At 47.8% G+C, this 15,099-nt stretch overlaps 4 protein-coding genes across 4 annotated transcripts in view; all 4 read right to left on the reverse strand.

The window, feature by feature from the left end:
• The window catches only part of LOC110431716 (actin-depolymerizing factor 3), a 2,382-nt gene extending 83 nt beyond the window's left edge, over positions 1 to 2,299 (reverse strand). The window contains exons 1-3 of the mRNA XM_021451117.1: positions 1,872 to 2,299; positions 447 to 712; positions 1 to 357 (exon numbers count right to left, since the gene is read on the reverse strand). The exon at positions 1 to 357 is cut by the window's left edge and continues 83 nt beyond it. Of these exons, the coding sequence (XP_021306792.1) occupies positions 207 to 357; positions 447 to 712; positions 1,872 to 1,874 (420 nt within the window). The 5' untranslated portion in view covers positions 1,875 to 2,299 and the 3' untranslated portion in view covers positions 1 to 206. The remainder of the gene's footprint in view (positions 358 to 446; positions 713 to 1,871) is intronic.
• Positions 2,873 to 3,825, reverse strand: LOC8057046 (actin-depolymerizing factor 3). Its single transcript, XM_002466149.2, has 2 exons — positions 3,671 to 3,825; positions 2,873 to 3,574 (listed from the first exon to the last, which is right to left on the reverse strand). Exons 1-2 carry the CDS (start codon positions 3,767 to 3,769, stop codon positions 3,134 to 3,136), a joined length of 540 nt encoding a protein of 179 aa, XP_002466194.1. The 5' UTR covers positions 3,770 to 3,825; the 3' UTR covers positions 2,873 to 3,133.
• LOC8057368 (zinc finger protein ZAT12) lies at positions 6,117 to 6,982 on the reverse strand. Its single transcript, XM_002466150.2, has one exon. It carries the CDS (start codon positions 6,784 to 6,786, stop codon positions 6,337 to 6,339), a length of 450 nt encoding a protein of 149 aa, XP_002466195.1. The 5' UTR covers positions 6,787 to 6,982; the 3' UTR covers positions 6,117 to 6,336.
• LOC8057369 (zinc finger protein ZAT5) lies at positions 9,904 to 10,814 on the reverse strand. Its single transcript, XM_002466151.2, has one exon. The coding sequence runs from the start codon at positions 10,715 to 10,717 to the stop codon at positions 10,166 to 10,168; it is 552 nt and encodes a 183-aa protein (XP_002466196.1). The 5' UTR covers positions 10,718 to 10,814; the 3' UTR covers positions 9,904 to 10,165.

Raw genomic sequence — 15,099 nt, forward strand, 5'->3', positions numbered from 1 at the left:
CATAATTGGCAGATAACAAGGAATTACATGATAGATCCAAACCTTCATGGTCTTCTGGAAGCCGAGGACCTTTTTTACACAGCAACAAACCTGCAAATCATCAAGCAGTCTTTCACAGCACCAAGTCTATAATGGCGTACAAATCCACAGTAGTAGGCGAGTCCATGATGCATGATCATGAAACACGTGATGGCGGTGCACTGCGCCTAGCGTGCCCGATCCTTGATCTGATCAATGCTGATTTCACTTGCATCTGTAGCCTGGAGCTCCACCTGAATGCCATTGAGCCCACTCTTGAACTTTTGGTTAGAGCTTGCGTAAAGCATCTTGCTCTTCACCTTGGCAGAGTCTGGGGACCTTGGAATTCAGAAGCAAAACATCTCATGAGTGAGCAGCTTCACAGCAAACAGCAACAAGGGATGCAAACACGAGGGCACAAGCAATACCATAGGATATAGAATATCCTGCTCTTCTGGACATCCTCTGCAGTCACAAAGTCAAAATCATAGATTGCGTATCGGCAGTCATTCTCAGGGAGGCTGTTTGTGAAGTCCTCGTAGCTGGTAGCACGATCCCCAACCTGGTCCACAACTATCTCCTTGAACTTGTCATCCATCTTGTAAGTTATGAAGCGGTGCAGCCTCTTCGACTGCAGCTCGCCAAACTTCAGCATGCACTCGTCATTCACAGCGACACCCGATCTTGCATTTGCCTGCAACAAGTTAAATCATGGTTAACTGGAAATACAAAGTTGAGTTTCCCTCGAAGTACTACTATACTCGTAAGTTAAGAGACAGTTTGGATGCACAGCCAACTGTCCCCAGCATTCTGGGCCTGTTTGGATGCACCCAACTAAAGTTTAGCTAGCTAATTTCAAAGCTAAATTTTAGCCAGCTAAAACTTCTCCCAGCTAAATTTTAGCTGGGTGTTTGGATGTTTCAGCTAATAGACTCACTAAACTTTAGCTGGTCTTTTAGCTGGGCTGTTTGGAAACCTAGCAGCTAAACTTAGCCAGCTAAAATTTAGTTGGTGCATCCAAACAGGCCCAAATCAGGCTGCAATTGAACCAGTACAGAAACTGCTAATATTAGATATTTCAGCTTATAGTCCTGACTCTAACATGAGTGCACTAGTCCCTAAACACGAAAGTCATTTCTCTCGAGACGCCTAGCAAGTACTAACAGAGTACACTACCAATAGAGATTCCAGCGTAGCTGCGCAACTCCTGGTCAATGGCAGTGCTAGTGTGCTACTGGAAGTCTGGAACCTACAGTCAACAGATCCACACGAGACTCAACAGGATTACGGAGCAGCAGGTGTAACCCTAAGACGTCGAGAACCAAATTAGCAGATGTATTGCAGTCACACGAGCTACATGGGCGCTGAGACACACGGATCAATCGAGATTCCACCGCCACGGCATCTCGCAGAACTTAGATCTAAACAGCTCGATTTCACACACCACGGTGCAAACAACCGCGGATCCAAATCCAAGCTGCCGCGCACCACTCTCCGGTCCGCAGCTAGGACTCGAAAGCGCCCGACATCAAAATCACAGATCGCGGAATCTCGCCACGCGGGCCAGGATTCTGGGTCTCAAGCGTCTCCCCCAGTCCCCATCACACACGGAACCATGTACACCCCCCACGATCCGATCAGAATTCCCTCCCGAGGAAACCACGAATCAGCCCATGAGCAAGCCGAGCGGCCGCGATCCCCACTGAATCCAACTAGATCCGAAGCGCTACGCTACCGCCCCGCGAGAATGAAAGGCCCGAAATCAGGCGCAGAACAAGCACGCCCCCGCGCCGATCTGGGGGGCAACCAGAGCGCGCGGGGGGAGGGGAAGCGGAGGGGAGCAGGGGCCTTACCATCTCGGGCGAGCTCGCGCGTCGGAAGGGCACGGACGAGAGGAGGAGGAGGAATCCGCCGAGGAAGCGAAGCGAGGAGGGGAAAGAGCAGGGAGGGGGGTCCTGGCTGCTGCTGCTGTGCTGCCTGCGTGCCGAGTGACCAGTCCTGCGGGGACGCCTCGTGTTTTGATATGGTCGCCGGGTTTTCCACCGCGTTACCCCCCGTGCGGTGCGGTCGAGGGTGGGGGGTGGGTGGGCTGCCCCGCGACGGAGCGGAGCGGCCGCTGCGAGCTTCCGCGGTCGTCGGATGGCGAGATGGACGGCCGCGATTGGTGACACGTCCGCGCGACGCGATGTCGCCCGTGGGGAGGTGAGGGCCGCCGGAAACGTATTCTACGTTCCCGCGACGTAGCGAGACACGTATGTGCTACTTGAACATAGCACGAGTGCACAGCACAGTTCAATTGCGCTGTGCATTTATTCTCTTTTTTGCTTTTTTTATTTATTCCCATGACTTTTTTCTAATAAAATCTTTGGTTCGTTTTCTTTTTTTCGCGAAAGGGATTTCGGAATGAGCATCCTGGGAAAACAATAAATAAATAGATAAACAAATAATATATATATATATATATATATATATATATATAGTAGGATTCGGGGGTAAAGAGTGGACGCGGAAAATATCAGGGGAATCAAAACCAGACAGAAAGCAGCGGCAGCGGCGATCGACACCGACCGCTGGCCGTGGCACCGGCCTTATCCTTTTTGTATAATTAAATTATTATTTATACTTTTCTTTCGGCTGCTTTGCTAGCGTGTCGTCGCGTCTTGTGAGATGTCTGTCAGGCCGTCCTTGAAGCAGTACTACTAGTAGTAATCATGCACGCTGATCTGTGAGCACAGCATTAGCAGTAGAAGCAGTACACAATGGTTGCAAAACATCGCTGTTCAGTAGCCTGGACACCACGTGCACGCACAGAGAAACGAAACAGTCGTACTTGCATATGATGATCCTCCTCCGATCAATAAAAAGAGCGACCAATTCATCACTTTTATTCGTGTAGTATACGTATCAGCAACGTTACAGGAAGGAAAGGAAACAATCCAAGCACGCGACTCGGTATATATCACCATTAATTACACACCAATGCTGCCTGCAAAGCACCCCCGTAGTCCCGTACACGGTAGTACCACCTTGCACGCCATGTATACGAACGCATACGTGTACGTACGCAACGGTGACGTAATGTATGGACGCCGATGCAAGCACTCATCATCATTCATCAGGATGCGTGGTCGTTGAGGACGTCGAGCGTCAGCTCGCTGGGCTCGGTGGCCTGGAGGTCCACCTGCACGCCGTCCAGCTCCTTCCTGAAGCCGTCGCAGGAGCTAGCGTACACCATCTTGCTCCGCACGGCCGCCGCCTCAGGGGACCAGGCCACGAAGAAGATCTTGCTGCGCGGCGCCGCCTGCGCCTCCCCGGTGGCGGTGGCGTCCTCGACGGTGAAGTCGTGGTCGTACACGGCGTAGCGGCAGTCGTCGGCGGGGAGGCTGGCGGTGAGGTCGCCGAACCCGGCGCCCCGTTCGCCCACCTTGTCCACCACCACACGCTGCAGCGCGTCGTCGACCTTGAACACCACGAAGCGGTGCGCGCGGCCGCCGCGCAGCTCCTGGAACCGCGCCACGCACTCCTCCGCCACCGCCACGCCGGACGCCGCGTTCGCCTGCAACGCAGTGCAACCACCATGCAGTAGCTGAGGAAATGAAAACGTGCTCCTGCAGAGTCCAGATTGCGAATCGAGCGTCCAGAGGGCACGTACCATTCTAGTCAATTCAACGTCGCAGTATACAGGCTTGGAGCTTTGCAAGTAGCAGTGTGTTGCTGTGTCAGTGGACAATGGCTGTGTGTGACTGCCCATAAGCAAGTGATCTATGTGCTTTAATAGCTCGCAATTAAGCTTGCCGGATCAATGGCCGTGTCGTACGTGTGTTCATAGGGGGTGAGTGTACGTGCGTGTTGAGTGTCTGCGTTGTACTGTGTAATCTCAAAAAAAAAAAAAAAAAGTCACCGTCGACGTCGAGGAAGTAATCAGAGAGGAGGAAGAGGTGTACTGTACACGTGTGAGCACCGCGGAGGGCGGAGCCTAATCCCGTTCTAGACGCCTCTACGTGGCACTTGGCAGTCGGCACAGAGCGCGCGTGTCTTGTCGCCGCGGCCTCTGAACCGTGATTGGTTCGGTACTTACAGCTAAACACCGGCCACAGCGTGCCTACCCGTCCTGATTAAGCGATTGCTATTAATAATTGGGCAGCAGCCACATCCAACATGTGTTTCTGTCGGCGTGAGTTTATGCGGTTGATCGTGAGTTCCGAGCGTTGCTTGGGCCGTCTTGAACAGGGCTGCATCTACATGCGAGGCCGGATAGGCAGTTCCTTTTTAGAGATGGATCCATAACTGAATGCGATCTGATGTGTTTAAGTATGGAACTACTAGTAGTACATGTAGTGCCATGAGTGCTGAATTGAACATTAATTATTCTTTCTTTTATTTGAGGCGCTTATCTATGCGGATGCGGTGCTAATCATACCCAACAACATTTTTTTACAATTAACATTTGTTCTTCCGATTTCTGCATATTTATATTTCTCAGAGTTACAATTTGTCCTTCAACCTTCAAGTGTGCAGGATTTATTCTCACGGCTGTTTGATGGAACTTGCCTTCTGCCTGTTTAGAGATGATAGTGAAACTTTTCGAGGAACCTTTGAACCTTTTCAAAATTAAGGTCTTGTTTAGTTCACCCTGAAAACAAAAAACTTTTTAAGATTTTCCGTCACATCAAATCTTGCGGCACATACATGAAGCATTAAATATAGATGAAAACAAAAACTAACTACACAGTTTGTCTTTAAATCATGAGATAAATCTTTTATAAGCCTAGTTACTCTATGATTTGACAATGTTTGTCAAATAAAAACGAAAGTGCTACAGTGTCGAAATCCGAAATTTTTTCGGATCTAAACAAGGCCTAAGCTAGTGGTCAGTGAATGATGGTGTCACTTGGAGCGCGAGAGCTGCATCAGTAAGTGCTGAATCATTTTTGGAATATTGCAGTAAAATGTTGTACTTTACTAGTATTATTACTCGCATTGCTTCCTGAAATTGCTGCTGGTTCCCCTGTGTTCAGCATCCAACTGATGTAGGCTGTCAAAGTCAATTGCAATATAGTATGCAAATAAAATCAGGTGGGGATTTCCCTCTCGTTGAATTTTCAAAAAAAAAAATGCTGCTGGTTACATGAAACTTAGTTTTTGTTCGCTTAATTGTGGTCAGTGGAGGTATGCTTGTAGTTGCTAAATTGCCACAGATCTGTATATTTCAGTGTGAAAAAGTTACTTCAAGAGCATTAATGTTGTATTATCTAAAAAAAAAGAGCATTAATGTTGTTCCTTCATGCTGTATGAAGAAAACTGAGTGCTCGGTTGATCGAGGACGTGAATAATGTATATCGTAACTAGCCTATAAAATTATGAGATGAAACTATATATTGAAAAAGGGGAAAGTAAAATGTAGAGCTAGTGTAAGCTAAACTAGTGTAGACCAAATGCTTCGTACTAATTTGCTGGGCCGTACTCCTAGGCCGACCTTGGCTTGAGCTTGACTACCCAATTCCAATACTTTTCTGTTTGCGTCACTATTCCATATTTCGGTTTCTGATCAGGCCTTGTTTAGTTCACTCTGAAAATCAAAAAGTTTTCAAGATTTCCCGTCACATCGAATCTTGTGGCACATACATGAAATATTAAATATAGACGAAAACAAAAACTAATTACACAGTTTATCTGTAATTTACGAGACGAATCTTTTGATCATAGTTAGTCCATAATTGGATAATATTTGTCACAAACAAACGAAAATGCTACAGTACCGAAAATTTTTTCACTTTTTGGAACTAAACAAGGCCTCAGTTTCATTTGCTTATACCGCGTAAGACTATCCGAAAATGTAATCACACAGCTCTTCAAACGCGGGGTTACAGTACAGGTCCACCGCGCAGGTGCATTCAGCGTATCCCAAGATTATTGATCTCAGAATTATTGACCCCCAATCTATACGCATAAACCACAATTGTCAAATTGCATAGCTTTTCTGAACGCCTTTCGTGTTAATCTGTTTAGCAACCTTGATTATCGTGGTTTGAGAATATAAGAAGAAGCATGCGAATTGTTCGATCTTATAAAGACAGCGAGACAGCCAGAGTGCCAGATTCAGAAAAGAATTGAAGGAATAATAATCTGTTATGTATTTACATGTGTAACTAAATGAATGAATGAATCAATCAATCAATCAATCAATTGGCAAATATGCCAACAATTGTACTGTGAATCTACAATGTGCAGACGGACGACTGAAACGCAAAGAATTCCTCTACTGCAAACTAGAAATCCCCCGATGAATGGCCTCTCCGTGTACGGGCAAATAAAACTCTACACGAAGAGCTGGAGGAGGACGGGCGGCGCCTGCGCGGTGGTGGCGGCGGCGGCCTCCTCGCGGTGGCGCCGCATGTGGCCGCCGAGCGCCTGGCCCATCTCGAAGCTGAGCCCGCAGACGTGGCACAGGTGGCTCGCGGACGCCGCCGCTGGCTGCTTCGTGGTGGTCTCCTTGGCGTCGTCCTTCGCCGGCGCGGGCATCCCGAGCGCGAGGCCGTGGCGGCCCCGCAGGTGGCTGGTCCGGTGCCCGCCCAGCGCCTGGAACGACCCGAAGGCGCGGCTGCACGTCTTGCAGACGAACTCGCCGCCGCCGTCCCCGCCGCCCGCCGCCGCGCGCCGGTGCCTCTTGTTGCTGCCGTGCTCGGCGGCCACGCCGCCGCCGCCGAGGGACAGCGCGAGGGAGAGCGGCACGGCGCCGGCGCCGGAGTCTCTCGGGTGCTTCGCCATATATGTACCCTGACGGTCAGCTGGGGATGGAATGGAACTAAACTAAGGGCTTGCGATCGAGCTCAAGATGTTGGGAGAGAAGGTGAACGGAGGACCGACGACGCGGGATGTATGCGAGCGAGCTCGAACTCGGAGGAAGAAGGCCGCAGCTTGTTGTTGTGGATGTGTTGGCTCCAGCGAGTGCATGCTGCCTTTATATGAGCGGAGGAGGAGGAAGACGTTCTGCTGTCTGCTCACGTGCACTCTACGTCGGGGCAGACGAGAGAACGAAATTCGGGCTGGATGGAGCGCGTCGTCCGTGCCAGGGCGACTCGACTCGTCTGCCTGTGCCGGCGTCGCCCGTATGGAACGGTCTGAACGGCAGAACGGGAACGAAAGGGACGGGGAACCTTCTGTGATCTGTCGTCTCGAGTCTTAACGCGCTCGCGGCCTGTGGCGTGTGTGCTGGCCTCACGCCGCACCGCGGGACCGGGACGGGGAGGGGGGGGAGCGCGGAAGGGTCCGCGAAACGGAACTGACGGCGTTAGAAAAAGCGTGGACTGGTCGCCGTTAGCCTGGGCCCTAGGGCGCCGCGGACAGTGAGAGCGCACCCGTCGCTCGGTCTCGTTTGACGCCGCGCCGGCGTTGTCTGGGTGACTAGTCAAACAAGTCTTGGCCGCGAAGAACGAACGGGGATGGGCTGCTAGTGTTAGCTAAGCTAACAACTTACACGTACGAGAAACGTCGTAGACATCGCCACACCGTCATGCTTGAGGGAAAAGTTTTCCCGTGAAGCTGCGCGGCGCACCACACGAGCCGACCACGTGTGGACTGGAGTAGATTTCAATTCGCTGCACGAGTACATACCTACCTGGTAGAATTGTTTTTACTGTTGTTCGTAACTCGAGAGCTCCCCCCCTCTCCTTGCACCGTAGTCCGTACGTAGTTTCCTTTCAACTGTGTCGTTGCTTACCTGCTAGCTAAGCTAAGAACGAACTCGTGCGAGAAACATCGCATATGCTTGAGGGAAAAGTTTCCCGCGAAGCTGCACACCGGCCACACGCACCGCGCACGTGTGTGAACGGGATCGAGTAGGTTTCGCTGTACGTATACCTGGTAGACGGTAGTAGTACTGCAATGCAACTGTTCGTCGCTCCATCTCGCTCCTTTGTAACTTCCTTTCACTTTCACTGCTTTAATTTTTGTATGTATAGTATGCGCGCGCATGTGCTCCCGATGCTTGAACCATACCGCCACGTGTCGAGTTTAATGGGCACACGGTAGTCCACCGCGCGCTACCCATTTGCCGTCTGCATTCCACTGCCACACAAGGGATGCTACCGTTCCGTACATCCCAATCTGGAGCACGACGATGACGCAGCACCTCATCAGTAGGTTGCATCAAGTCAGACTTCCTTAATAAGGTCTTGTTTATTTCACCCCAAAAACCAAAAATTTTTTAAAATTCTTCGTCGTCACATCAAATCTTGCGACACATGCATGAAACACTAAATATAAACGAAAACAAAAACTAATTACACAGTTTGTCTGTAAATCATGATAGGAATCTTTTGATTAGTATATGATTGGACAATATTTACCACAAACAAACGAAAGTGCTACAGTAGCGAAATCCAAAAACTTTTCGCATCTAAACAAGGCCTAAATTTAGCTAACCCTCCATCTTAAGAAGAATAGTCATCTCCTGAAAAGTCAAACAAATTAAAGTTTCACCAAATATATATACAAAAAGAAGCTGATAATTATGATGTATAATAATTATCACTGCATTAATTACAAAATTTATTTTCTAATAAATATGTTTGAAGATATAAATATTGATACTATTTTTTTGATAAATTTAGTCAAACTTGATATTATTTGACTACTTTGAGAGAGTAATTTTATAGGAAAGTTTAATGACATTTATGGCTTCAAATAGATACTAATAATAGAATTTATTTTATGATAAATATGTTTGAAGATATAAATATTGATATACATCTTTTGATAGATTTGGTCAAACTTGATATTATTTGACTGCTGGGGAGAGTAAATTTGTAGAAAATATTAATGATGTTTATATATGGCTTCAAATAGATATGCTATAAAAATAAAATTCATAATAAAAAATCTAATTATGGTTATTTTGTACTCCCTCTCCGTTACAAGTCTGCTTTGACTTTTTTTTATATTGAATTTGTTATGTATCTAGACATGTCTAGCTAGATATATAGCAAATTCGATGCATGTCTCAATAATACATAGCAAATTCGATGTTAAAAAAGTCAAGGCAATTTATATTTTGGAATGGAGAGAATATCATAGTTAATATTATCAATCTATATATTCGTTCAAAGTTAAGATAGATGAATTTTTTTATTGGACGTATAGAGTACGTACGTACCTAGGTTCCAACCTAGGATGGCACACGTACGGTCAAGCGAGATTAGGAGACACGGAGGAGTCATTCATAGCAGTCAGCACCTAGCCGGCCGGCTGTTGTCGTCATCCTCATCGACCAGACCATCTATCATGCATGAAACTAGCCGGGCGGCCCCCTGGGCAAGATTCATGGTGCTCCAACTCCAACCTGGGCCCGGGGACAAGATCGAGAGGTGACTTGCAGGAGCGAATAGGGAACACAAGAATAGTAATTTTATTTTGTTTTCCACGGGCGTACGTGCAGCCCACGTTAGGCTTTCCCAGGCGCGGAGAAAAGCCTCAAATTCCTACTGAGATGCAATGCAACCTACAAGTAGTTGCACAATCACAAAGTCATGCCCTGCGCTTAATTCCCTTTCTTTTTTTCTTTCTTTCTTTTGTTTTGGTCTCGGTTATTCGTCCCAAAACCACAGAACCTGATGCTAAAAGTTTATGGATCGGACATGTACGGTCCAAGAACCGGAACAACAATCTATCGATTTAATGGTGGGTACGTAAAAAGTTGAGTTCCGAAATCATAACAACAAGGTACGATTAAATGAACGAGACCATTGCATTATCTTCATCATAAACATGAGGATGATGAAATTAACCAGCGGGACATCCAAAAAAAGCTTGCCGCGGCTCAAATTGATGAGTCACTCGTGCGCGATTTCTGACGAATGCAATATATAACGGGACACACACATCTGATTTCTGACGAATGCAATAACCGGACACACATCGTCTGAACCAAAGAATCATCGAATATGTATGAATCAGTTTTCTGGCATCCGAACGAAAATGGAACTGCTAATCCAACACAAAAACTACTGGCTAGCGTAATTACAGAAGCAACCACAGCTGCAGCTAAGCTAGCAACCTAATATGATTTACATGTCTCTTTGGATTCTACTAATGACGCTGATGATGAGTTAGCCCCCCAAACATGGAGAAATCAGCCGGCCGGATCGATCTAGGCGAAGAGCTCGAGCAAGACGGGCGGATCGGCGGCGGCAGCGGTGCGCGGAGCCTCGGTGCGCCAGACCCAGGCGTCGGCGGCCTCGGCGGCGCCCATCTCCTCGCGGTGCCTCCTCATGTGACCGCCCAGCGCCTGCCCCATCTCGAAGCCGAGCCCGCAGATGTGGCACTCGTGCTGCTGCTGCTGCTGCTGCGGCGGCTTGTTGTCTCCTCCTCTGCCGCTGGCTTCGGCGGCGGCGGCCTGTTGCTTGTGCTGCTTGAGCGCCCGGGCGCCGACGCCGAGCTCGAGGCCGTGGCGGCCCCGCAGGTGGCTGGTCCGGTGGCCGCCGAGCGCCTGGAACGAGGTGAAGGCGCGGCTGCAGGTCTTGCAGACGAACTCCCCCTCCCCCGACGTGGCCACCACGGCGCCCCTCCGCCGCGCCCGCTTCGCCCCCGCCGACGACGGGGTCCCCGTGGAGTCGGACGTCGTGGACGAGTCCGTGCTCAGCGACAGCGCCAGCGACACCACCTCGCCCGCCGCCTCCTGCTCCGTCCTCGGGTGCTTCATGATCTGCGCGCCTCGCGGCGGTTGGCTGGGGTCGGTGATGATCTCTCTGGAGCTGCGTACGGCTCGGAAGGAAAAAGATGCGGTGATGTGTTTTGTGCTTGGCGAGAGGAGGTGTGGGTGAGGGTGCGCGCCCTTTTATAGGTTGTGTCCTCGTCCAAGAGAAAGGCGGTGGTGGGCTTACGTGTGCGCCAAGTTGGTGGGGTCGGACCGGGCCGACCGACATGAGGCAATCGGGGAGGTGGCGTGGGCGGACCAATCAGGGGAAGGCACCGGAACGCGCGGCGCCGCGTCGCGACGTGGACGGATGGGCGTCCATCGCGCGCGGGATATGCTCGGGGCTCGGCGGCTCGCTCGGCTGGCCGGCTGCGGCTGCGGCTGCGGCTGCACGCACCGGGCGTGACGGCGTGTGGATGTGGTGGTGCGGACCGCGGGGGCGCAGGCAGTGACGCAGCTTGGCACGGCAGGCGGGTGCAGGTGGGCGGGCCGCGCGGCCTGCGCGTGGCGGCCGGTGGCCTCGGCGAGACCGCGACCGCGACTGCTCTTTGCTTAGCCGCGGGGGCAAACCAACGCAACGCCGCCGCCCGCGGGTTCGGCGGAGGGGGATGGGAGTGGTGAAAGCGATTAATTAATTAATTAATTAGTAATTAATTATTCGGGACGGGGTGGTGGGGCCGTGCGGGAGGGGCGGCCTGTGGAGATGGACTTGCTGACTGCACTGCGCGGTCTGCAGCGGCTGCTGGAAGGGTCTGGAACCTTCTCCTCCTGCTGCTGCGGTCCTGCTCTCGGTCGCTGCTGCTCGGTGCTTTCATCAGATTTGAATGACACACTCACGGTCAACTAGTTAATCCTGTTCCAAGTTCGTTCGTTCGTTCGTTCGTTCGCTCCAGTTCCAGAAGACGGAGAATTATGCATGACTGTAATAGTAAACCGAAACCCTGATGACTCAATCCTGTTCCAGAAGATCACCCGTGAATACTTTCTCATCTTGCATTTCAAGAAATCACACAATTTAATTTCCACCAATACTCTCCATCCCTACTTAAATGATCTTCTAGAATCCGTACAAGTCAAACTATCTTATGTTTAACTATTTTTTTAGAAAAAAATAACAAATAAATGTATAACCTAAAATGACCATATTATATTTCATTTTTTAAAAAAATTGGTTATTGTTTTTAAAAAATGACAAATCTATTTATTTTAGGATATAAATCTAGTACATACTTCCTTTATCTCTTTTTAACTGTTTTATTATTTCTCAAAAAGTCAAATGTACCTACTCTTGATCAAATATCAATAAACAATATTAAAATTTATGACACATAATTAGTATCATTAGATAGATTGAATCTATTTTTATAATAATTTATTTAAAGATATAAACGTTGTTAATATTTTTTTAGAAAAGATATAGTCAAATTTAAGAGAGTTTGACCGACAAACGAACGACAAATGAACGACAAATATAAACGTCTCTATTCTGTATGGAAGAATTATTCGGGTTGACAGCCTGCCGCCGCGATGACGCTATTACTCCTGAGTCCTGACCATAGGGTGAGTGTGAATCCACAATTAGGTCTTGTTTAGTTTTCAAAATTTTCTATCACATTAAAACTTTGGACACATGTATACAACATTAAATATAGATAAAAAATATCTAATTGTATATATTTTACTTGTAATTCGCGATAAAATAAATTTTTTAAACCTAGTTAGTATAGTTGGACAATAATGATCTAATACAAATAAAGTGCTACAATAGCTAAATCTATTTTTTTCATTAACTAAAGAAGGCCTTAAAGGGTGTTTGGTTGGATTGTTAAAGTTTAACAAGAACTTTAGTATTTTCGTTTTATTTGATAATTATTGTCCAATTATAAACTAACTAGACTCAAAAGATTCGTATCGTGAATTATTTTGTAGCTGCGTTTTTAATTTCATAAATAGCTTATATTTTATATTTAATAATTTATGTATGTGTATAAACATTCGATATGATGGAACAAGCCAAACCAAACGGGGCCTTACACGTAGAGGTGCGCGTGATGGAGGTGTCACCGTCGCTTAGACCCTGCTCGCCTCGTCTGAGTACTCTTACTCCCTCCGTCCACAATTAACTTCACATATAAGATTCAAATGTGAAAGATACTGTACATGCGAAATTACAATTTTACCCCTAAAAAGTAGGGCTGACATCACTGCCACCGTACAGATGGGATTTTATCGTTTCCTTTTTTTTTTTGCCTCCGCTCAGGAACACTCCGGCAAGTTTGCATTTTTTTTATTTGCACGTAGTACAGGTTGCAGCCACCGGCAGTCCCAGTCTGGTAGCTTCGGATGCCATCAAGACCTTTTATTTGGAGATTTTTTTTGAACCTCAGATGTGAAGTTAATTGTGGGATGTGAAGTTAATTGTGGACCGAGGGAGTAAGTCTTAACAAGGTAAGTACGGAGTAGACAAAAAAAGCGTGGCTTCAGAAAGTGCAGACGTGAAGATATTTCAGCGCTCTGCTCAGATGTTGACATGCCCAGCCCAGCAGCCACTCACGACGGGATCGGAGCACAGCAGAGCTCCCAGCGCCCGCGCGCGCTCCGGCGGCGGGCGGGGTCACGTGGCTGGGCGGCCGCGGCCGGACGGCACGGGGACCGTGCGAACTGCGAAAAGGGCAGCACGTCGCTCACGATTACCATACGGTTAATAAATCGATTTCAGACTACTACTAGTAGTATTCTATTCTGCGTGCTGCGCGGCCCGCGTGTGATGGACCGACCGAGACCGAGGTGACCCGGCCAGTCGGAGGGAGCCCGTGCCGTACGTGCGCCTCCGCTTGCGTCGCCCTTGCGGGTGCGGCGACGGCGCCAAGCTAGCTGCCGTGGTGCCGACGGAACGGAACGGAACGGAACGGGGGCGACAACTCACGCGGGGTCTGCGTGCTCACTGCTGACTGGGTTCGGCACTTGCCCAAGAAGCCTTACGCCGGAGATTACAGTACTGATGATTAGGTTTCATATCCGTCGAACCGACGACGCCCCACAAGTGAAATTCAGTCATATAACAACGAGCATCAGTCGCAGAAAAATGATCTTGCAAATTTTTATATACGCTCGCCAGCTATGACATTATTACTTAAACTTTTTAAACGAATACTTAGTTTATTATATCCCTTGCTAGCTAGGACTTTCCCTTTCTGGTAGTGCTTACAGTGCTCAGGCTCGAGTAGTATACTAATCACAAGCAAACTGGAGCAGCTGGTCGATCACGCAACAGAACTACAGAAGCCAAATTGACAAGTACTTAAGTAAGCTGTGATGGCACCAGTGCATCACGGCTGCCCAATTTGTTTGACTATCGAAAGCCAACTGGAGGCGTACCTGTTCTGCAACAAGCAGCCACACTTTCAGAATGATTAAATTAATCTTAGTGCTAGTACTACTATTCAACAAAGGCCGGAACTGATCACCAACTAGAACATACGGAGACCCAATGCGGCAGCCGCCGGCAAATCATGGAGACCGGAGAGGCGATAGATGATGCAGGGCTCGACGTCACGGTGGGTCGACCTGATAGTGCTCTCGCTTGGCTTAATCCTACTTGTCTTGTGAAATGAGATTTAAGCACGCGCGTTTTTACTTGCCGCTGCCGGTCGGACAAGTTGCACGTCTTGACGTCTAGGTAACCTGCGTGTGGACTGTGGATGGAGATAAAAGACAGATATGGAGGCTTGCACAGGATATACTCTCTCCGTCTCTAAACGCCACGTTTTGTTTGTCAACAACTTCGACTTGATTTATAAAAAATTCGTGTAATATTTTTATTTATAATAAATTTATTAAAAAATAATATATATATATATATGTAATTGAATTAAATTTAAAATGTTTTTATAATAAATATTAATATTTTTAATATATATTTAGTTAAAATTATTTTAGAAGCGAAAACAACATATATTTAGGAACGGAGGGATTGACATGGTTAAGGACTTAAGGGATAGGCTCGCGGATCACGGTCGCGCGCTTTGCCTAAGCAAGCTATACTATACTCCGTATATATGCATGGCAATACGCCGTGTCCTGGATATGATGGTCAAAGAATAGAGTGTCTCTCGCTACTCCAGGCCCATTACTTTCTTCCTTCCTTCCGGGTGTATGCTGATTGTTTTTGGGAGTGTGAATATCATGTAAACCAAGTGGTTGCCACAATGTCCAAGATAGATGGATGTTCCTTCTCTCCGAAGTGGTACCCCTCCATCCAAAAACATTTCACTTCACAAGGAGTTAAACAAATTCAAATTTGATCTAAAGTATTAAAAATAATAAAATTTATAATATCAAATAAGTATAATTGAATTAAATTTAAAACGTTTTTATAATAAGTTTAT

This window comes from Sorghum bicolor, chromosome 1 (genome assembly GCF_000003195.3).
Source record: "Sorghum bicolor cultivar BTx623 chromosome 1, Sorghum_bicolor_NCBIv3, whole genome shotgun sequence".
Lineage (NCBI taxonomy): Eukaryota > Viridiplantae > Streptophyta > Magnoliopsida > Poales > Poaceae > Sorghum > Sorghum bicolor.

Bases quoted from the DNA above. Each gene is read 5' to 3' on its own strand.
- LOC8057368 (XM_002466150.2), bottom strand. From the start codon at position 6,786: ATGGCGAAGCACCCGAGAGACTCCGGCGCCGGCGCCGTGCCGCTCTCC.
- LOC8057046 (XM_002466149.2), bottom strand. From the start codon at position 3,769: ATGGGCAGTCACACACAGCCATTGTCCACTGACACAGCAACACACTGC. The intron at 3,575-3,670 runs GTACGTGCCCTC...ACTGCGTTGCAG, and splicing joins ACGTTGAATTGACTAGAATG to GCGAACGCGGCGTCCGGCGT.
- LOC8057369 (XM_002466151.2), bottom strand. From the start codon at position 10,717: ATGAAGCACCCGAGGACGGAGCAGGAGGCGGCGGGCGAGGTGGTGTCG.